Source organism: Typha angustifolia, chromosome 13 (assembly GCF_048772165.1).
Source record: "Typha angustifolia cultivar Huaian chromosome 13, ASM4877216v1, whole genome shotgun sequence".
NCBI classification, from domain to species: domain Eukaryota; kingdom Viridiplantae; phylum Streptophyta; class Magnoliopsida; order Poales; family Typhaceae; genus Typha; species Typha angustifolia.
The window spans coordinates 3735838-3759621 of record NC_133251.1 but is presented as its reverse complement, the minus strand read 5'-3'; the positions used below and the strand labels follow the sequence as shown (position 1 = coordinate 3759621).

Sequence of the window (23784 nt, the reverse complement as noted above, 5' to 3'; positions counted from 1 at the left end):
TTAAATAGTTCTTGCTCGATTGATGCATGATTTGTTACGGTTCCTTAATTTAGGGGTGTCAAAAATTAAAACAAAACTTTAAGATGCCATAAGCTCATAACTCATTAGGTTTTCTGTAGTTAATAAGGTATAATTTTTATTTTGGATTATTACATATTCCAACCCGTGAGAATGAATATTTACAAGGGAAGTCCGTCCGCAGGCAGCAGCACAACCCTTAAGCTTTCCAGGAGAGAGAAGCTACAAGTGGATACGAGCTCCATATTTTACTACAATAATTCAATAAGCAGAACCATTAATAAGGATAAAACATCAAGCCCGAGAGCACCATAAATACGAAAAAAAGGCACGAAAAGTCTCACTCAATCTACAGAATGACTCTATGAATCTCATAATGCTAGAGAATAAATAATCACTAACTTGCAACAGTGAGAGAGAGAAACAAAATGGCAAGCGGCTCCAAGCAAGGACACACTCGTTATCGCTGCCATTGACGGTTTGTTAGAGGAGGTAGAAGGAAGGCTCCTATCTCCCTTCTAAGGATATATAGTTCGTAGGAGAGGAGGACCACAAAAAACTTCCACCCTCCTCACCATGCAAACCACAAACTTAATTGAACAAGCACATTGGCTTAGCTAAGAAAATAGAGGAGTAGCTTAGCCCCCTTGCTGCTTTCGTCTTCTACTACCACCACCTTTGACGAGATGCGAACAAAAGGAGAGTGAAAGAAGGTGAAACCTTAACTCCGCATCTTGCTGGAGATTGGGAAGGCTTACCCTCTCAATGGTGCTAGAGTGGTAACAGAGAGGAGCTGGGCTTAAAAAGGGGAGAGAGAGAAGAGTGAGACATGGATCACTCTAGTAGGTAAATGTAATAATCTGTGTTGGGTCATGATATTACAAATATTAATATGACATGTTTAATTAATGAGTTATATAGATCATAAACAGGTTTGGGTGGTAGATGTTAATCATGTTATTACTGAAATTTTTAATAGTTCTTCGGGTTAGATACACATAAATAATTTTTTATGTTATTAACAGGGTTTTTTTTTTCATATTATAAATTAATTTTTTTATATTATAAATAAATTATTTGAGTCATAAACGAATTATTATACATAAATGAATTAGCGGGGCGGGTCATATTGGTTAAACGGGTAGAGGTAGAGGAAGAGGTGAAACGGATCGGATTAACTTCGATGTGACCGACCGAAGTCGATGTTGTTCACTACAAGTACCACCGACTTCGTCTTTCTCCTCCGACGAGCAATGGGAGGCGCTCCAAAACCACCTGTCATCTGCTGGAAATGGCCATGGAATCCCAACCCAAATCCTAATCCTAGCCCTAATTCTAATCCTTGTGGAAACCCTGATCTCCCATGGCTCTTCAAATCCCTACGAAGCCTTGGCTCGCTCACCCAAGGCCTCCTCATTGGCGACGATTCATGGCGGAATCCTAATGCGGCGCCTTTATCGAGGGAGGAACAGGGAGAGGCGGAGCACCGAGCCCTAGCGGCGGCGTTGGCGAGCGGGAAGGAGGCCACGGTGGTCGAATTCTACTCCCCCAAATGCCGGCTCTGTAACTCCCTTCTCGATCTCGTGCTCGATCTCGAGGCCAGGAACTCTGATTGGGTTAGTTTTGTGCTCGCAGATGCGGAGAACGAGAGGTGGCTTCCCGAGGTTAGGGTTCTCTCTTGAGGCTTTTGGTATGAAGTTTTGATTGAGAAAAATGATTCTATAGGTCAGAGAGTGGGAATTAATTGGTACAATTAAGATTTTTTTTTTTGAATCGAATCGTTATCTTATCTCAAGTATCTGCTCTACCCATATATGTTTGACGAATCACTTACTATTTGGGAAACTGCTTAGTTATTACCTTGATTCTTAAACCAACGATCATGTTCTTGCTTTGCTAATCGAATTGCCTGCTAAATCACATCTCTTGATGTTTTGGTATCATCACCTATTCATGTGGATGGATGGGAGAACATGTTGTATAGTTATGTGAGAGTAAATCACAAGATTGAGATGATAAGCAGTGTAGTTTTGGCTTGCAAAATTAGCTTCTTTGGATTTTCTGTTTAATCGAAGGATTAATCTTATATATTATTATATATCACTAGATCTTATGATCAGTATGGGTTTAGAATTGAGGACTTTGTAACTTTCGCCTTGTTGAGGGAGATATAGAAGAGAGATGATATTATGTTGGTAGACATTCAAAGATCCAGTAGGAGTAAGCTAATCGTTTGGGAGAACCAGAGAACTGCTATATGAAATTTCAAGGGTTTTTATCCTAGTCTTTTGTACATTGAGTTGAAACTTGTCCTAATAGTGTTTTCTCCGTCATGGTCGTGCTTATATATTGTGATGAGGAAGTACAGCAGAATGCTGAAAATGTGTTGGAGATGCTTTTGGTTCTTTCCTAGTTACCTACATCTCTGAAGCACTTATAAGCAAACAACAAGGGACAGTTCTAGGAAAGAAATGATAAGCTGCTTGAATGTTAACTTTTAAGTGGTGACTGCATCCTGCTTGTAGTATTTGATGGTTTGTTCTTTTTAATGAAATTTTAACTTTACCGACAATATTATGATATGCAATATGAAATCTTGGTGATCAAGAACTAGATCTGAAGCAGTTATAAGCAAACAACAAGGGGCAGTTTTAGGAAAGAAAGGATAAGCTGCGTGAATGTTAAGTGGTGACTGCATTGTTCTTGTAGTATTTGATGGTTTGTTCTTATAATGAAATTTAAATCTACCAACAATATTAACGATATGCAATATGAAATCTTGGTGACCAAGAACTAGATCTTATTGTTTAGGCTGTTAATTTGTTTGTGCGTTGTATTATAGTGGACAGTTGCACACTCTTCCCTTATTTATGGAAAATCTTGGCGTACATGTTCAATGAATGCATGAGTTAGGGCAGGAATATATCTTACACTACAAATCTCCCTGGAGAGACTTCTTCCTTTACTCTCTACCCTTGCTTGCTCTTCTTTCCTATATAGTCTCTATCTTCTACTTTCTTTTGTTTACTTCTTATTGCCAATTTCTTCCATCATCATCTATTCTCACTTTGCATTTGCCTTTTCTATTCAGGAAATGTTCTTAATTTATGGGCAAAATCCATCTTGTCTTGACAAGTGCCAAATAAATGGCATAACTTTGGTTTATGTTTCAAGTTACTTTTACATGCATTCAGTTATTGCTGGAATCTTAAAAAACACGATTAAGATGCTGCTATATGATTTCATTGCTTTAGCCGCCATGCTACTGCCTTTCCTAGTTCATAAATTGTAAATTTAACTGCATAAATATGTATAATTTTCTTACTGTTATGTCTCTTGATGTTCAACTCATCAAGTGTTTTAGTCATATTTCTTTTCTCTCATTCATTTGACTTGGAGGTTTCTTGTAAATTTGATAGTTTTAAGGTTTAGATCTTAGAAGACGAATACTTGGTGGATGGTGTCAGTGGGATAATCATCTTTAATTGTAGGTGTTCTGTGCTAAAGTAGCATGGAGCACCTAAAAATGATAACTGAACATCTGAACTCATTTAGCTCAACAAAGCTGATGGCTACTGATAATGACCTATAGAGAGCTTTCCTTGCATTGCTGTTAAATTTGTAATTGTTTGGTTTATGCCCTTGTTGAGAGTTTATCAGAGGAAAGTGCTTATCACTACTTGCAGCGATTGCTTGAACCTTATTTATTCTCTGAGAAAGTTGTTACTATTTTACTCTTACATTGGGCTACATCATTTTCTATATAGTTCTTCAAGGTTACTCTCTCTATAATAGTGATTGACCAATTCGCCTTACATCACCATTTTTGAGTAGACCTATATAAATGCAAATGATTGAAATTCAGGTTTTTGAAGATTTAATTTGTTATTGTGAACTGCGTGCAGCTCCTCCATTATGACATAAAGTATGTTCCTTGCTTTGTGCTTCTGGACAAGCATGGAAGGGCTTTAGCGAAAACGGGAGTTCCAACCAGCAGGCTGCATGTTGTCGCAGGCCTTTCTCATCTCCTCAAGCTCAAACAACCCCCTCTACACAAAAGAAAATTTTCACCATGATGGGAGCTTCTCCAAAACAACTTGAAGAGTCTGAACGCACAGAGTGATGATCTTCAGTCCACATTCTGCAAAAGGATCGAAATTATGTTTATTTCCCGTGCCCCTAGCTTCCTCAGTGGTCGCTCGCTACAAGCCGCAGTCTGGTTTCTCTTATTCCAGTTATTTGTCCTTGATCTTCTTTGCTATATATTAATCATATGATGCAAAGGATCATCGAGTATATGATTCAATTAACTGTTAGACATTGCTCATCTAAAATTAGTTAACTATGCATGTGACCAGCATATTAGGTAGAAAATTTTGATCACTGAAGATGATCTAAAATTTATACTTCAAATCGTTTTTATTCGTCTACTTTGACAAGTGAAAATCTCTTGAAATTGAGTCATCCCTTATCTAGAAGGAGTATATTTCAAGGCCTTTTGGATTGCATGTTATTCTTTAACCCTCCTCTTTCAAGTTTTTACTCTCGATTATTAACTATGATCATACCTCTCCCCTTTCTCTCGCCTATGTTTCAGTGGTATAGACAAATTATTGCACTTCTCTCTGTACACTACTTACACGGTCAAATTGATATGCGTACAGTGATGTGCTAAAGTACTATCGGACAATTTTCTGTTCTCTTTTCCTAAATTTGTTAAATTTAGGTGGAATTTGTCTTCTCTTTACCAAATATTAGAATTTTCTTAGTATATTAGTTTATGCACAATAAAAATTCTCACTCTTCTTCTCACCTCGTGGTCATTTTGGTGTACAAATAAGGGTAAATTATAAATCACCACTAAATTGCTATGACTCAAATTTATTTTTTAAGTTTTATTTGTATCACTTTACCTCTATATATTCTATACTCTAGACTAATGTAAAAACTAACCGACTATTAATAAAACCATCAAATTAGCATAATGCTCCTATGATATTAATTATTCTATTGCTTGAACAACAATGAAATATTTAAAGGGAGTTTATGGTGAAATATTTAATTTATGATTATATATTTAAATGGAGGTATATGGTGACAGAGAGATGATAATTAAGATTTGAGACTTATAATTTTAAGATAGGAGAGTTTCTTTTCGTATGGTTTTGATATACTAGAAACATGATATTATGAATCTCAGAAATCTCATCCCTAGCATTCATTCTCTTCAATCCACCTATCCCACTTTTGTGGAAAAGATTATTCCTCTCTCTCTCTCCTCCTCTTCACCATTAAAAGTCTGGGGTCCTTGAATTAATTCTTGTTTTATATATACTAATTGTCTATAAATTTTAATAATTATATTATAAATTCTTATATATTTAGAACATTAATACGGATATATTTGATATCCCATTCATATCCATAGTTTTACTCACCCTAATTTAATTTACTATCCGACCACTGTTCTTATTCGAAGAAAAACATAAATACATATATAATTTTATCACTATCTGATCCGTTTTCACTCATAACTAGAAGCCCTTTACTCTGATAAATAAGTTTATAACTCACTTATCTAAGTACAATATTTAGTGTACAGATCTACTGTGGTTAAAAATATTAGCTTAAATCTTTATATCTTTTTGTTACTAATAAATCTCACAAATGACCTCAACAAAAGAAATCTTCATACTATTGAAGGTTATAGCACCTTTCTCGAATTGATTCAAATCCCCACCTGTTATTAGGTCGGATCTTGGCCTTCCTCAGTCCGATAACTAGAGCAAATTCGGATCCTGATTAGATCCGACAAGACTCCGATTTTGATACCATTAGATATATTTAGTGAGCCCTGACGCTTCCTCTTTTGCTCTCTGGACGGCCATGGCTTCTCTATCTCCTCTTCCCTCTCTCTTCGGCCAACCCTCCTCCTCCATCCGCATAAATCTTTCACTCCACCGATGCGGACGCCTCTCTCTCGTCTTCTCCAGACCCACCTCTTCTTCCATCTCCAAACCGCAGTCGCTTCGATCCACCTCTTCTTCTCTTTCTTCTCCTACTCTAAATCCCCTTCTCAGGTGCTTCTCCGTTGCCCGCTCTCCTGTTTCCACCTCCATTGAGTTCTCTTCCAAGAGGAATGCTTATGTGAGCCCACATCGCCGGCTTCTTTGCTCCGCCGCCGCGGTGTCCGCCGAAGCCCTGCAAGAGTAAGCTCTTCTGCTTGCACTAGTAGATCGTGTATTGAATAATTGAGGGTAAAGTTGAAGTCTTTTGATGTGAATTCGGCCCTGAAGTAATTATAGGGTGTTTTGGGGAATTTGTCTTATGGAGTTATGGGGCAAGATTGATGGACAAGAGCGAAGTAATGTTTATATGGATACTGTGTTTCCTTAGAGGTGTAGGGGAATTTGTGATTATATAATAGTTTAGTTAGAGAACCCCCAGCGCAGCGTGGTGGATGCGGAAAGCAACAAGAGCAAGCTCTTTTCTTCTTATTCTTTTGGCCAATTGAGCATAAAGTTGAGTTCTTTGATGTGAATCCATCTCTGCGTCTATTTAAGTATATAAGTAGAAGACTGTGTATTATTCTCGGGAATTTGTTTACGATTTGATGGATAAGTGCTTGGAAGTTTCTACGGAAAAAAGAGAGTCCATAATATCTATTGTTGGCATAGGTAACCAAAATCTTGAAATGGGCTCATCTCTCAAACTTGCAACTAACTATGATGCTACATTCGGTGTTATGGTAGTCCTCAATCTTATGTCATGCATTAAATAGACTCAGTAGTGATTGCGAGATCCAGATTATAGGACCTATTGATCAGTTTATTGAACTGGTTGACTGAAGTTTTAAAGTGGCTCCAGAAGTTATTACCTTCTTTACTTTATATATGGTTGACTGACACTTCGTATCATGAATTCTAAACAATTGACTATTTTTTTTTTCTATCCATCAGATTTATGACTTCCTACCTCTATTTTGTTCTGACTCTCTCCTTGTTTTAATTTTGATAGAACATGTTGAATTGGTTATATAAATCTTAAAACAACGATTTTACTTTGCCTTATGTTTATGCTCTATTCAGATTACCATCAGCTTCTGAAAGTATCAGCAAAGGCCGCATATACCATGAGACATATGGATGCCAAATGAATATAAATGACATGGAGATTGTGCTTTCTATCATGAAAAATGCTGGATATGGAGAAATAGTTGGGGATCCTGAGAGTGCAGAAGTCATCTTTATCAACACCTGTGCCATCCGTGATAATGCTGAACAAAAAGTTTGGCAAAGACTCAACTACTTCTGGTTTCTGAAAAGGGAATGGAAGAGTAATGTGTCTGTTGGAAGGTCACAGTCTTTGCATCCCCCGAAGATTGTCGTTCTGGGATGCATGGCTGAGAGGTTAAAAGACAAAATACTTGATGCAGATAAGATGGTAGATGTTGTCTGTGGACCTGATGCCTACAGGGATCTGCCTCGTTTGTTACAAGAGGTTGACTATGGGCAGAAGGGAATCAATACTCTTCTGTCTCTTGAAGAAACCTATGCTGATATTAGCCCAGTTAGAATCTCAAGCAATTCGGTAACAGCATTTGTCTCGATCATGAGGGGATGCAATAATATGTGCTCATTTTGTATTGTTCCCTTCACTAGAGGCAGAGAGAGATCTCGCCCTGTGTCTTCTATTGTAAGAGAAGTTGGTGAGCTATGGAAAGAAGGTGTGAAGGAAGTAATGCTTCTTGGGCAGAATGTGAACAGTTACAATGATGCTTCAGAGGTTGAGGATTTGGAGCCAGGTTCAAATTGGAGGCTTAGTGAAGGATTTTCTAGCATGTGCAAAGTTAAGAATATGGGATTGCGATTTTCCGATCTTTTGGAGCAACTATCCACAGAATTTCCTGAGATGCGGTTCAGATTTACTTCTCCACATCCAAAGGATTTCCCAGATGATTTACTATATCTAATGCGAGATAGGTATAATATTTGCAATAGTGTTCATTTGCCAGCTCAAACAGGAAGTACCACAGTGCTGGAGAGAATGAGAAGAGGTTATACTCGAGAAGCATACCTGGACCTTGTGCAGAAAATACGAGATATAGTTCCAGATGTAGGGATAAGCAGTGATTTTATATGTGGTAAGACTCATGAACCTTTAATCTGATTACTTTTTCAGAATGGCTAACTCTTTAAATTTAACATCGTACTAGTTAGTGTTTTTTTATGTTTTTGATGGATGTGCGTTTATACTTTATACATACATTCTACGTTTTTCTTTGTGTAATCAATTCTGTCAAATAATTAACTTTTCTGTTAATTTGCAGGCTTTTGTGGAGAAACAGAGGAGGAACATGCTGATACTCTGAGCCTTGTAAGGGCTGTTGGTTACGATATGGCATATATGTTTGCCTACAGCATGAGGGAAAGAACTCATGCTCACAGGAATTATGCCGATGATGTCCCTGAAAGTGTCAAGCAGAGGAGGCTGACTGAACTCATTGATGTGTTCCGTGATAGCACAGGGCAACGTTATGACTCTCAGGTTGGTACAATCCAACTTGTTTTAGTTGAGGGACCCAATAAAAGAGCTCCTGAGACTGAGTTGATCGGAAAAAGCGATAGGGGTCACAGAGTCTCTTTTCTTAATGCCCCCGTGCCTCACTCATTTGAAGCTGATGGATTGCAAAAACCAGAGGTTGGAGACTACGTGGAAGTTAATATTACAAGATCAACAAGGGCATCACTGTTCGGGGAGGTGCTTGTGCGTACAAGCTTGAGCATATTTCACAAAAATGGTTCATCAACTTCTGTTACAACCAGGACTTGAAGCAGTCACATTGGCATAACTCCTTAGTGGAATGAAGCTAAGCCACGTGTGCTGGTGATCTTCATGTAATTCAGAAGAAGCAATCACAGTGCATTTGCAAAGTTGTTTTTGGAAAATGCACCTAACTGATGGGTTTTGACTCTGCTGTTCTGCATTCTGATGCTAGAATGACGTGAAGCTTATCCTTTCCCGGTATCTTGAATTCATATCAGTTAAAGCATTCAATAGAAAGTGATATTAACTTCGATTAGGTTATTCCTATGATTTTCACACTGACGTGTTGTTTGCACTACTTGTTAACCCTCCATAAGCCCCTTTGAGATCTTTTTTTTTGGTTGTAAAATCTAAGTCTTATGCTGGTTACCTTTGATTTAAAGCTGTATCTGACTACAGTCAGTAACTCTGTCCTTGGATGCTGTTTACAGAAAGGATACTAGCATCAGATACAATGCAGTGTAAGATTGAATGTACGAGTAAATGTAGAATGTTGCAGAGATATTTGATAGAAAGATACAATTTTGTGTAATTATTATTTGAAGAAAGCTTCGCGAACTGGTGTTCCAAACAAGATGTTGCAACTAATAAGGCATACTTTCGAACATCTGATCTGCATGGGCAGATTGATGTGCTTCTGCGACTAAGTCTCCAGAATAGCACAATTCTTCCCAACTGTAGAGAACATCGCAAAGAATTTTTAGATAAACGATACCATTTAATTAAATATTCTAGATAGTAAATCACAGTTGAAAATAGTGCCTATATATATATATATATATATATCCACCTTTACAATCAACAGAATAAGAACATCAACACTTGCATTGGGTAAGGAGGTACATCTAAAATTCAACAGAGGAGAATTTCTTTTTCTTTTCCAAGAAAAAAAGGGAAGACCAATTACAAATTTCAGAACTGCAAAAGCTTGCTGATATAGTTATGGATATGTACATTTGAGTGAGTATCCTGTGACAAAAACTCACAAGCAGACTAAACCTGTACAAATTAGCCAATCCGATAGCATAGAAGAACAAAATTTACAGCCCTGACAAGCAGAGTGTAGGACTAATGAACGGCAGCCACGTGTTGCCTCAATGGAGTGAGCAATCTTGCAAGAGGAAGGGGTACATGTGCTCTGATTAAAGTACCATTCTCCATGTAATCCTACAAAAGGTTATGAAAACATACAATATCAACATATGCAAAGTATTTCTTCAGTTACACAGTACTAATCTGAACTAAAGAGAGGAAAATAACAAGAAAACCCTCTAGCACATCATTGCTTCTCAAGAAACTAAATTAGAAAAATGCCGCGCGTATACAAAATGCAAGTAAGGAATAATCAGAGACAAAAACTAATACAATAAATACAGATAGGAGTGAGGACCAAACAAAAGCACATGAACAACTTGCAGGTATAGCAAGCATTAGCTGACAAGGTGAAGACATATGGGCAGGTGTAAACCAACAAAGATTTTCATGACCTGGATCCATCCCTCATTATTCGTGAATCTCATAGATTCTCTCACCGAAGTAATAAAGAAAGTTTTCACATTTTCCTACATATCTTAGTCTTATCCATGGCTTATTCCAATATTAAACAGTGACTATGTGAAAGAAGTCTATGTGGATAGATGAAGTATCCAACTAGTATTATATCAGACAATTATCTGATAAGAGCACCACTAACGTGATAAAGCATCAGCGCTTCAGTCTAGTGCCTATAAGCTGTTCAAATTGCTTCATCCAAACGAAAATATTTGAAGGTTCAAGCATGATACTCACAGTTTCTTCTACCACCCCAACCTGATGTATGTTATTGAGTAGCTCCCCTTTGTCATATGGAACAAAAGCTTCAATTGGTACCAATGAGTCCTGCTTAAAGTATTTGAAGGTAATCTAGCAGTTATGAATTTATCACAATTTACAACACACTGAGGATATACAGCTAAACCACACGTCCACAAATCTTAGAAAACTAAGCATATGGCAGAGCATCTAATACCTTCAATTTAGCTTGAACCGTGTTGCAGAATTGTTCTAGACCATCACCAGTCATGGCTGATATGCATATTATCCCTTGTTCTTCTGCTTTATCTTTTACTCTAAGAGGATCATCAGTCTTGTCAACCTACAGTAAACATAGCATAGTTATAGTCATAAATGTTTTTTAAGGCAATCATAACCTTTGAATTTTCATTACAATCCATGACATTTAGCTAGCATGTTGGGTGTGCTATTTAAGGATAACTTGAAAGACAAACAGCTTAGCGTGTCATCACATGCATATCATCACAAGCAATTGACTTCAATACTGCACAGGACACTTTAAAAGGTAAAGGATCACAGCAAGGCTAGACTAAATCATTGCAAAAGTACAGCTGTGGCCTTGTTTATCATCCTCAAGATCCCATCCACTATTACCATAAATGACATGTACAAAGAAATCACATACTGCTGACAGATTCTCCACATAAGGACTTTGATACAAAGCTCCCCAATATAAAAGGGTTTCTCTTTAATACTTAATCATAGGAATTCATCAGGTTGGCATCTGAAGAAACCATCTTCAGAAGGGTTATAGAGGTGACTACTTGCTTTTTTTCCCTTTCTCAGTACCACAAAGTTGGAAGGAAAAGCTCCAGAGTCACAACTTCCTTTTGCAGGACACATCATGATATTGTATGTCCATTTAAAACATGAGTATCTAGGGACTATGGATACTCCAGCCTTTTAATAGTGAATTCCAATTGGATATAAACACTCATCACTTACAATCGCTCAAATAATAAGAAATTTCAGGAGAGGTCTTTGTTCACCAGTGGAGGTTCATTTCATTAATTTTTTACTAGTAAAGGAAGTATCAAGTACAATAACTCCTTCAAAAAGGTTAAATTGAATTGACGGCAATCTTCTCTCTATTTCTTTACAGGATAAAGGTTGATGTGTTATTGATTGATATGATAGGTGGTCAACTTTTCAGTGTAAATATCTTGTTGTCAGTTGAATTGATAGATGCCAACTGCTAAATTTTATAGAGTAACACGATTCAGGAGAACATAAGGGTTGTAGATTTTTTGCTATGTGCTCCCTTTTCAACAAACAAGCCAGATTGTTGCAACATTAATCTGCACTTTATGAAACAACATGAGTTTGTATGTTCGTACACTTGTTGTATCCCACCATATTGTGTCCTGTAACTTGGTGTATTCCTATCTACTCATATCCAAGTATCCGCATCAATGGCTCATAGATGGTTATTATTTTATGAAGCTTCACATAATGTCCTTTAGATAAATGTGCTACCAGTTTGCCGTAACAATCTGTCAATATGTATCAGGGCATTACTAAAATACCAGAGTTATAGGTTTTGTATTACTTCTAGAGTTCTACCTTATTCCATACAACCAACTTTGGAATTGATTCCACATCCAATTCTTCTAGAACTTTATCAACAGCATCAATCTGTTGCTGAGCCAGCGGATGGCTGGAGTTGACAACGTAAAGTATAAATTTAGTTAGTAAGATGTCATATGCAGATTATTAAATCCAATAAGCACAAGTAATGATTGTCTTGAATCTACCATCTCAAATTTATACCTGATATCCACAACATGAACCAATAGTGATGACTCTGATATTTCCTCTAGTGTGGCTCTAAATGCAGCAACCTGAAAGAGAAAACTTTTTGATAGTTCAACAAGAACATGAACCTTCATATTACATGATACAGGACGTTTGAGGGGAAAATAAGATCACACAATTACCAGTCATAGCTCAGCACTGAAAAAAGAAGAATATTGAGAATTGTGATATCTATATAATAGTGTCACATTTCATGGATGAAGCATTTATCTTGTTGACTTGCCAATATTGTCAGTTTTGGTTCTTGCCAAATATTTCATCAATCCATCTATATCTAGCTTGTATTGCAGCCTCAAGCATTTTAAAATTTCCAAATCAATACCTTTTAAATTTTATAGAATTTTCTATATTCTTTAAACTTGTTGATATTCTCATTCCCAAACCTAGATATAACAAAGAAAGTTTCAAGTAGAAGAATATATTTGAGTAAAATAACATACGAGCGTAGTGGGTAGCTTCTGAATGAATCCTACAGTATCAGTAAGAAGGAACTCGTTCCCGTTTTTCATCTGTGAAGCACATTTGAAAGCAAGTCAGATTAGACAAGTGTCCTATTCAACCTGAAGAAAACCAAAATTTCTAGTTGGAAATAAAACTGTGCAAATATGCATTTAGAAAACTTGACGTCCATTAAAAGAAAGGTGGAGAAGTGGGGTGAAACCAGGACAGAATTACTTGTGGATTGAATGACTCACTAGAACAGTATAAGGAGTGAAAAAGTGAATGCACTAATTAACAGCCAAAGGACATGATGTGCAGTGCCAGAAGTGCTTTATACAAGTGTTGCCATGGTTTCGTCCATGTACAGAAGTGAAGCCAACCACCAGCAGAAAGCTATTTACATCATCACCGCAGCCGACAAAAAGCAGGTAGAAGAAATTTTACTATTCTTTTACGCTTACATCATTACTCAAGCAGTGAAAACAAATGCCAATAGAATTAAAAAGAAGAAGAAGAGGGAATATTTAGGATGTCGACAAGGTAAGTGATAATACATTGTCAAACCAGACAGAATTATCACAGCATAATGTTTGTTGTTAATTGCTTTGGTAATATAAAATCCAGTTAAGATTAATAAAAGTATAATAGTAAAACATTAAAACCAACATAGTATAAATTGTGCTTTCAGAAATATGTTTGTTGCTATTGTCATTAAACGTGAGTATTCGTTATCATAAATCCACTCTAGATACCGAGCTTTCAAGAAAGGATGAGAGATTGAGATATTTAACAAAGTATCACCAAAATATACCTGGACCCTCCTTGTTGTGGGATCTAGTGTTGCAAATAATTGATCCTCTGCAAGAACATTAGCTCCAGTCAAGCGATTCAACAGTGTACTTTTTCCAGCATTTGTATATCCCACCTGAATATACCGATTCAATTTAGTGATTTACAATGAAGAAATTATGTTACATAATGGAATTTCTCAGAACTATTCAGTTTCTATTGTCACACCAGAGACACAACAGGAACAGGAACTGATAGGCGACGGTTGCGGTACTGCTTCCGATGTTTCCGGACAGATTCCAATTCTTTTCTCAAAGCACTTATCTGTCAAGGATGCTTAAAGTTCAAAAAATGGAAGAAAGGTCCAAAAGTATGGTGCAATTAGAACTTCAGTAAATTGAAAAGCTATAGCACAGTAGAACTTCCGACATTTGGCATGCAAATGGGTTCATCTGCGGAGAATAACTGATAGCCTGAAAGTTGTTCTTGCTTTTCTCCCATTCTCATGGAATGGATAAAGATACGTAAATCCAAAAGCTCAACTAAATGTGATGCTTATCAGTTCAAAGGCTGAAATGTTAAGGATTCTTGGATGGACTCCAAGGAGTGAACTACACAATCATTACAATATCCAGAGGATCTGATTTGTTAAAGATGAGCCATAGGGCCTTGGTGTCCTCAAAATGATTCTCTGCAATTGGATTATGGCATTGCACAGTCTTCCAACTCAATATGTGACAGTTCAGGCTTGCTGGAAATAACAATAACATAAACTCATTGATGCGTACCAAAAATGCAATTTTCCCTTTTTGTTTCCTCTAGAATGGGAAAAAAAAAACCACAAGATGTCTTAAAAAATAATGCGCAACTAATGGGAGTGCCTCTTGTCTGTTTCTTCCCATGCCCTCTACAGTAACTATTAATCATCTTGGTGATGTTTCATGACTCACCCTTATCACCCTTCTTTTTTTTTTTTAATCTCTGCTTTGAATTTACTAGTATTCTTCAGTCTTCACCTAGTTAATGCTAGTCTTTTGTTGGTTTGTGTATAGTAAAAAAGTATCCATGTTTGAAAGTTCCTACTTCCCACAGCCAAACACGAAAGCATGTAGCTGAAGGAACATAAAACACAAACAACCAACTCTTACATCCTTCACATATCAAAGTTGCAAATAATCATATAGTCTAGAGAGCACATTAAAAAGGTTTTGAGTATGAAAGGTCAATGACTTACTTGAGTACGTAAGATACGCTTATCCACTTCAATTTGTTTCTCACCCATTCCCTTGACCTTGCCTCCTGCCTGACGTTCAAGGTGACTCCACATTTTCGTAAGCCTCGGAAGTTGGTATTCCATTTGTGCCAAAGACACCTACAAGGAAAATATGGTTATTAAATATTCAAATTTGGAATTAATCTCCTATTTTCATAGCATGAGTTGAATTCTCAATTTCACTTAGAAATTTGATAGAAAAGTCAAGCTATAAAAAGCAAGGAGTTGCCTGTAAAGCTGCTTCATGTGTCGCGGCCCTTTGATTGAAGATATCCAGAATGAGAGCAGTCCGGTCACATACCCGAACACCTCCACCAAATGCCTTCTCCAAATTACGCAGCTGTCTAAAAACCATATTCCAAATGTGACCAGGACAGAACTGATATTTAGTTCTAGAAGCCCCAACTACTAGTTCAAGCATTACAAACATGTAGGTGTGAATGAAAAATAGTCTGGTGTATTTCATTGAAGGGAATACATAAATTGCAATTTGCAACTTCCTGTTAACATTGTAAACAAACAGATAGGTTAAACAAGAAGGGAATATTTTATTTCACAACCAACGTTTTGCATTTATTATGGTTTGCAACTTTGAATCCTACATTTTTCATTTAATGCTCAAAGTAGATCACCAGCAATTATGTTTGTCTGTTAGGAGCTTCCATGTTTGTCCTTTTCAACGAAGGTTTAGTATAATAACCTTTATAACCATTATATATAGAAGTTTTCATGATTCCAATAACTCCATCATGATCTCAGGCTTGCCCTGTGTCATCTGAGAGTCTATATATTCAATCGACTTCAACCCATGCCACAGTGATGCGTGACAAGTTTTAATTGTCAATCATCAATCAATCTGACATCATCGTCATGCAAACTCTATTATTTTATCCAGAACTTTTATACATCTTAACAGATTTTAGCATTTAGATTCAATGATTTATTTGAATATCAGAATTCATGAGAAAGACACCCATAAAGAACTCAAAGGCTGCACAAGAGGTCATTATAAATTTATTAGAGAAGTTCTGCTTAAATAGTAGAACAGGTTACCTGTATATATCAAATTATCTCATAGGTGACAATAATAGCAAGAAAGAAAAATAGTTAAATATATTTTACCGCCTTATACTTATGCCTAAATCACATTACTCCGATATACAATCTTTTATATCAAATCAATCATTGTACTTCTAACTAAAGTGATATAGTAAGATTTTTCATCCAACTCAACAAAATCTGCTTAAATTACTAAAATGCCCCTTTATATCAAATATAAAAAATAAAATAAAATGATCAAAATATCCAAATTACCTTTCTCACTAATTAGTTTGTCTAATAAATATAAATGGGCATTTTAGTAATTCTGATAGAGCTATGTCAACTCAAATGGAAAATCTAACTATCTCACTATAGTTAGAAGTATAGGAACTAATTTGGTATAAAAATTTGTACAAGAGGGTACAGAGCATGAGTAAATGAGGATAAAATATATTTAACTCAAAAAAGATTACTTGCTTTGTTGCAAGTAAGTTAGATTGCAATGCACTTGAGAGCACAATCCAATTTTTTTTTCAGGAAAAAGAAAATCTGGTCATGAATCTTACCCTGCCGACAACTCATCATCAAATATTACAGTCTCAACATCAAGTGCATGAACTGCAGTCTTGATTTCAGCAAACTTGCCAGAGCCTATGTAAGTCCTCGGGTTTCGAGCAGCAAGCCTAATGAAAAGTCACTGACACTATCAGGTTATCACATTTCCACAACGAAAATGAATACTACCCAAACAAAGAGAATAGATAAAATTACAAAAAGAGTTCCTTAATTTTAATCAATATACAACAGTACAGTTCTATCTATAGTGATAAAACACCAGACAATCACATGAATAATCCTATAAGAAGTTCAACTAAAATTACCTGCGAATAAAGGACCATATTCAGTTGCGGAGCGGAGCTATTATTAACCATCTGTTTTAAATCAGCCATCTGTCTAATATAATTTGTATACATTTTCTTTCACTAAGAAAGAGCTTATTAATATTTAGCGCATGCTGCGGCTGTTGCCTTCCACATTATAGTATCTATATTTGTAGTTAAGAACTCCGAATCAACATGAATAAGTGGGGTGGAATATATATCTTATTCATGGATAAATAAGCATAATCAGCCTTTTAGATAACTTACTAGTTTTCCTCTTCACAAATTTCCATAAAATCCCTGACAGAAGGCAACTGAATACATGCCCTGAACCCTAAAGCTAAACTGCTAAAGGAAACAAGCCAGTTTCAATCGTAATAGTTACAGACTGACAGTGCAAGCTCATTTTATCATGATGTAACTATCCAAAATTCTAACAAATGGATGAAACCAAGTTATTGATGTACAACACTTGATCTGGATTTCTGGAAGTGCCAGACAAGTTTTAATGCAAGCACTAGACTAGTCAATAACAGATATTTATAATGAATAACATATAGAACTTACTTTTGATAGGTTGAACCAACAACCAAAAGCCCAGCAGTGTCAGCCAACTGTGCCAGCTCCTTGAGTGATTCTTCAATACAAAAGTTATCACCTTCACTACCTTTACACTCCACTCCAACTAGGTATGCTTTTTCTTCAAATACCTATAATTTTAAAATGATACTTTTAAAAATAAAAGTAATTAAGAAGTTCGTGAAAGTGTCTCATTGTGTAGATTTTATCAAGAAATCCCTGTTTGAGTTTTTGAATTCAGGGATATCTAATTGCATTCAATGAACTATTGTTAATTTAAGTGAGAATATAGAAGGTACTATCAATTTGCAATTGTAGGTTCTGCTTTTGCTCAACAACAGCAACTACTCATTCTGTTCCATCCAACTTGTGCGGTAGCAGAATGACCAAAAAAGTTCAACTTATGCATGCTCATAGTGGATGACAAGGAGAAGATAAAACACTGATGTAAGTAACTCAAAGACAAAATGCAACCAACTCTCACAAATACGACATGATAAAACTTAAAAAATAATATTCTCATTAAAACACAAATATTGGCATTGTAGGAATGCAAAGATTCTATCGGTCCACATTTGGACCTTCCTCTCTTTTCTCTTAGGAATAATCACTGTTCATCCAATAAATGGCAGTTAAATATCAGGAAAATCAAGTAATCCACAAAATGTGTCTGCTTGATCATCTCCAACATGCCGATAGTAACTAAAAATATAATCTAGATATCATTAAATTGACAAGCGAGTGATTTCAGAAATACCAAAAGTCCTCCATTTCTAAAGAGCCTCAAGCTCATGCCAAAACCATTCAAGTTCTAAACTTTTCACGACTTTGAGAAGAAATACAACTAAAAATCTAGCTTCCAAGATGAAGATTGATAGAGAACACATCAACAGCGCTCAGAAAGTTTTATGAACAAAATGCTTAACTGGCTCGAAACTAGGTTAGGAGAATAGCAAACATATAATTTTGGGCAAGTAAAATAACCAAAACCAATAGTGGAAAACCAGAAAAGAAAATTTTGAAGGCAATTAACAACACCGACCTCCCTCCCGTTACGCAACTTGAACCTATCTGCGCTGTTATCGTTATCCTCGTTTCGCTTCTTACTTCGGCCAGAACTCTTAGGAGGCGAGGGCGAGTCTATAACCTTATCTTCCACCTTGGTCTCCATGGATAAGCCATTGACCCCAACATCGCCGCTTCCTTCGGCATCGAGCTCTACTGACTCCTTGAGGACTCCGACTCGATGGGATCGGGTCGTCGATGGTGTTATGGAGAGAGTAATCCAAGGGAGATGGTGGCAGGAGAGGGGATTAAGGTGGTGTGGAGATTTGAGAAGAGACGTGGAAGGGTTTACTGTGGGAGGAAAGATGGAGCTAAAGCAAAAAGCTCTCATGGCGGATACCTCTCCCCTTTGTTCTTTGGAAGATTGAGCTTTATTGTTTATTTAAGAGGATGAGGGTGGCCGTTGTTGGAACGGCCACGTCACTTCGTAGCTAAATATCACACTAAAGACGGTGAAGAAGAATAAAAGCATCGACGACTTTAGTTATATGACTATTGGTTGTGCCGGACTTCTCGATCGGCGAAGATTTTAGAATCACTGACGACTTCTTTATCTCTCTCCTCTCGAAAGCTAAACCATTCCTCGCCCTTTCCACTGACCTCACCCTCTTCTCTACCCCTTCCTAAACTCTCAGAACCCTAACCTTAAACCCAATGAGGCAGTCTCTCTCCTCCCTCCTCCGCCGCACTCTCGGAAACCCTAACCGTCTCCGCTCTCCCAACCAATCTCGTCTTCCCCTATCTACCCTCGCCTCCCCACATCCAAACCCCTCCCCACGCGTCTCCGCCCTCGTCGATGAGATCTCCTCACTCACCCTCCTCGAAGCCGCCGACCTCACTGAGGCCCTCCGCTTCCGCCTCGGCGTCGACCAGTTACCAGTCATGGCTATTCTCACCCCCGGTATGGCTGCCGGCGGAGCACCGGGCGTGGGCGGAGCAGCAGTGGCGGAGGAGAAGAAGGTAGAGGAGAAGACAGCATTCGATCTAAAGCTGGAGAGCTTTGACGCCGCTGCTAAGATCAAGATCATTAAGGAGGTGAGGACGTTTACGGATTTAGGGCTCAAGGAAGCGAAGGAGCTAGTGGAGAAGGCCCCGACGGTGATCAAGACAGGCGTGGCTAAGGAGGAGGCGGAGAAGATTATGGAGAAGTTGAAAGAGATCGGCGCCAAGATTGTGTTGGAGTGAGGAGGTAGGAGGTAGGAGATCTCCTGCTTTTGTTATTATTCTTTGTGATGCTATCACGATTTCATTTTACTCTGATCTTTAAAATATGTGAAGCGCTCAGAGGAGATGAATGAATGGAGTTATTAGAAAATTATATGGCGTAGTTTAGCTTTCCCTTGCAACTTAACTTGCTTGATCAAAATTTATGTAGCAGAAGTAGTGGGATTGTTGGGTTATAGAGAACGATGTAATAAGCATCTTTAACTAAAGATTCTAATTTTCACCCAATCCAAGTACAGGGAACTGATGAGGTAGTTGAGATTGGCCCGACATGGTTGCAATAGGTGGAAGAAATGTTACTAGTAGCAAGAGACTGCATGATTCAACTTAAAGTAGCTAGAGGTAAAGTAAAAGCACATGGAAAATTCTATTGCAAGACTTTAATTCGGTAAATGTGTTTCATTGTTCTTACATGGAGAAGATGTTGATATAGTTATTGAACTTCTTTATCTACTCTCTCTTTTTCCACAAGGGAATGTTGTAGGGAGTGATCTGCTCTTGGTATTACTAGCTTGTTGGAACCATTCATCAGAGTATTAACATAAGAAATATTAAACTAAGAAGATAAATGGGTCACTCCATGTAAATCCTGATTAGATAGATACAGACAAAAATTTGGGCTATTTCTGTCCTTTTAGTTTCATGTTAATTTATTTTTGGAGCCTCAATAATGGAAGACTCATATTGGAGAAATGATACCAAACATCATGTCTGTTTGAATGAGAGATTGATCTACCCTTAATCATAGTCTTTGTCTTTTCTTTTTCTCTTTTATATAGATCCTTACCTTTGTAAATTGACCTAGAATTGTTTCAGACTTCAGACATATATGAATTATAGATGATTGATGAATATGATATAATCATGGAAAGGTAGATTGGCGGTAAAGTTTCATGGTGTCTGGCTACAAATGTGAGGTCTGATGCGGCTAGATGTATGCAATCTTAACCCTTTCTGGAAAGATGTATTCCAGGTGCTAGTGAAGGCTCACAGGATTAGCCTCAACCATCACACTAACTGACGCCCTCTGGTGAGGATGGAGGACGTGGTAAATTAACGTGTGAAACAGGCTTGCCTTGCCACATGTGGAGATGAGGCTGCTCAAAATGCATCAAATATCATAGAGGATCAATGGCCTGGGATGTATGATTAGCCATACATATGAGGAATAGATCTCTGCTGTATCATGGGTTGGTCGGAAACATACATAATCAGGCTGTATTATTGATGATCAATATAAGATGGACGAAATTGTGTCTGTGTGTTAAATATAAGCATGATGATTGCGTAATACTTTTGAGAAATGAATATGTTTTATTGCCATGCTACAAATGTCAGTAGCTGCCTTTTTAATAAAATAAGTTGTTTACTGTTATTAATTTGCTTGTGTTGTGGAATGCAGGAGAGTTGTTCAATATCCATGGTCCTATAGAGCTACAGTACCAAGAGTTTTGCATCTTATATTGCTGGAGTACTTTTGGTTTGTTGCACCAGAGATTTGGATTCAATCCGATCTTCATCTGGCTTTCATGGTTTTTGGGCTCATTGGATGGCCACCTGAGATGTTGGTCCAAATTGCAAAATAAGATAAATGACTCATAATTTTTTTCCTTAATTGAGTACAACCTTAATTGATTGCAAATTCATGTGATTTTACTTGCTTAATTGACAGTTTACTTTCCTTAATTGATTGCACTTATAGGCATAATATGAGAAAGCAGTGCATAATCTTTTCCCAATAAATATTGACAAAAAGGTCGTGTCAAATTACATGCTGATGTGATTTTCCGTATGTTATCATGCATATTCCAAATGATTTTGCTGATAGCATGCTTATGTTCTTCTAGGAATGACTTGTGAAGATTTATGCCAAAGAAAGAGGCATCAACTATGTTTTTCTTTTTCATACTTCGGTCTTCTACTGGGGATAAGGTTGTCAATCTCAATCATATTACAGATGAAGTTATTGATGCCCATTTCTTCCTGGTTTGAGTATCAACACTAGGTACTGCAATTGTGGAAAATCAAGTTAGCTAAACTGAGTCCCTTAGTTGTTGAGACGTTGAATTCTGTTAATATGTTGATTGACAACTGCTCATATATTGTATTTGGCGTTGTGGGATTTGTGAAATATTTATGATATATTGAATGAATGCACAGATGCTAAGAATCTGATAAGTGATTACTGCAACTTGCAATGGCCACCATATTAGTTTATTCTACTGTTTTTATCAGTGGAGATTTACACAACCCTCTTAAATGCTACATGGATGCTTTGCTTTCTCTAATAATAGTCCAACTCCATCTGACACTTTGCTAAACGCCTTTCATCCGTTGCTCTCTAGATAGTATAAAATGAAGGCGTATATACTCTCTCAATCTTATCCAAAAGATCCTCTTTTACGAATTTAGCCGAGTTGGCACTGCTTGAGCTCCACTATTTCTGTCTCATCTCCAGGTGTTCCAGTTTATCAGCAAGAATTCCAGAGTGATCCATAATCTTCTTTAAAATAGTCACTAAATTTTTAGTCAGCAGCTATTCGTTTCACACCTGAGCAATACTTGTAGCAGCTTCTAAGAAAGTCTGAATCTATTTATAATTTTGGACTATAAGACGCGTCCCTTTTAAAACTTAGGTAGCCGTCCATCTTCCTCGTCGCAAGAGATGCCGTAAAGGAACCTACCACTCTCTCTCCTTCTGGAGAAGGCGGCTCGCTCCAATGCAGACTGCACGGATTTGGCCCAACCCACTTAACCACCCCTAAACGCCCTCCTTATCATAAGATTCGGACACGATATGTTCGACCAAAGTTGGATTCAAACCCAGTCAAAGTCTACAGTTTGACTGCCTTCCCTCAGAACTTCTATGTGGCTCATGGCCTAGAAGGTGTGTGTATATATATATATATTGGAGTCGAACTTGTATTATCTCTCATTTCATTCATACCACCGTGCTCATGGTCAAGCAGCTCTCGAACTTCTTTTCCGCGGCTGCTATGAGGATTCACGCTCTGGTCATGGCAGCCTCCATGCTGTATATGCCGGAGATCGCCGCTCGCGAGCAGGCGGCGGTGGCCGTGCCGCCGTCGCGATTGCGGCGTAGAATGAGCAAAGGTATGCCTTTATTCCGACCACGGTGAATTATCCAGAGAACGAGAGATAAGGATATGGAAATTTGGAATAATTTTGTGTGTGTTTGTGAATTGCAGGGAAAGAGGTGGATGAAATCGTTGCCTGCTTTCTTCTTCTTGTCGCTCTTGTTGGTGCATACGTTTTGCATTAATCTTCACAGCTTTGAAGCATAGAAGAACAAATCCTCCTCCTTTTTTTTCCCCCTTACTTTTAATCTGCAGTGTTTATCAGAGTTGGAGATCTTAATTTTTGTTGTTGTTATCTTTATTTAATGGTCCATTTACAATCCATTTGTTAATCCTCTTCGAAGTGATGTAATTTTTCAGCCTAATTATCTATTTTTTTTTAAAATAATTTAAGGAAAAGGTCATCAACCTGTTTCATTATCCAGTGAGCCCCAAACATTTATACAGGCCCCAACCTAACAAAGTCAATCAGATTCACAGACAACCCAGAACCTCAAAGAGGTTGTCACACAGAACCAGCCTCATAAAAATATCCAAAATATTTAAGTACCTATTACAACCAAACAAAACGATACCCCCAATGTATACGGACTCAACCTTTGCTAGCTCTCACTTTTAAATGGGTTGTGCCTTTACATAGAGGCAAAGAGGACAGCAGTAAAAATAGAAGAATGAGTGGTATGAGGGCATCTTCTCTCTTACATTTTGTGATCAAGACGTGATCTTATTGTCCACTTCTCTCTACTCTCTAGTCAGTGAAAACAGTAGGTGGGCGTTTTGACTGCACAAAATTAATAATAGCTACTGCAACTCGGCTATATCCACTCATTGTAACCCACAAATTTGAGTGTCTCTTAGTCTACAAAAACTAGGAAGTCACTTCACTGCAAGCTAAGGTGTC

General features: G+C 37.4%; 4 protein-coding genes across 21 annotated transcripts; 3 read left to right on the top strand and 1 right to left on the bottom strand.

Moving 5' to 3' along the window:
* Positions 1–1235: 1235 nt before the first annotated feature.
* On the top strand, positions 1236–4558 carry LOC140773994 (thioredoxin-like protein HCF164, chloroplastic). Its single transcript, XM_073116801.1, has 2 exons — positions 1236–1682; positions 3924–4558. Exons 1-2 carry the CDS (start codon positions 1272–1274, stop codon positions 4092–4094), a joined length of 582 nt encoding a protein of 193 aa, XP_072972902.1. The 5' UTR covers positions 1236–1271; the 3' UTR covers positions 4095–4558.
* Positions 4559–5881: 1323 nt separating this feature from the next.
* Positions 5882–9366, top strand: LOC140774545 (CDK5RAP1-like protein). Its single transcript, XM_073117583.1, has 3 exons — positions 5882–6227; positions 7107–8161; positions 8348–9366. Exons 1-3 carry the CDS (start codon positions 5905–5907, stop codon positions 8848–8850), a joined length of 1881 nt encoding a protein of 626 aa, XP_072973684.1. The 5' UTR covers positions 5882–5904; the 3' UTR covers positions 8851–9366.
* A 261-nt stretch (positions 9367–9627) lies between these two features.
* Positions 9628–18925, bottom strand: LOC140773001 (uncharacterized). The gene is made up of 13 exons (XM_073115295.1): positions 18539–18925; positions 17485–17627; positions 16603–16719; positions 15225–15339; positions 14957–15094; positions 13951–14046; positions 13745–13858; positions 12933–13001; positions 12448–12518; positions 12241–12334; positions 10853–10978; positions 10633–10722; positions 9628–10011 (listed from the first exon to the last, which is right to left on the bottom strand). Exons 1-13 carry the CDS (start codon positions 18890–18892, stop codon positions 9913–9915), a joined length of 1626 nt encoding a protein of 541 aa, XP_072971396.1. The 5' UTR covers positions 18893–18925; the 3' UTR covers positions 9628–9912.
* Positions 18926–19071: 146 nt separating this feature from the next.
* LOC140773002 (uncharacterized) lies at positions 19072–23248 on the top strand. Of its 18 annotated transcripts, none has more exons than XR_012106368.1 (6): positions 19072–19750; positions 20025–20127; positions 21188–21541; positions 21633–21790; positions 22422–22899; positions 22995–23248. XR_012106368.1 is itself a non-coding variant. In XM_073115303.1 (2 exons), the coding sequence occupies exon 1, from the start codon at positions 19216–19218 to the stop codon at positions 19744–19746; it is 531 nt and encodes a 176-aa protein (XP_072971404.1). In that variant the 5' UTR covers positions 19072–19215; the 3' UTR covers positions 19747–19750; positions 20759–21181. The 18 variants fall into 18 exon arrangements, 7 of the variants coding, with proteins under 7 accessions (XP_072971404.1, XP_072971401.1, XP_072971402.1 ...); XR_012106366.1 differs by having other exon boundaries at positions 19072–19757; XR_012106367.1 differs by lacking the exon at positions 20025–20127.
* Positions 23249–23784: the final 536 nt, after the last annotated feature.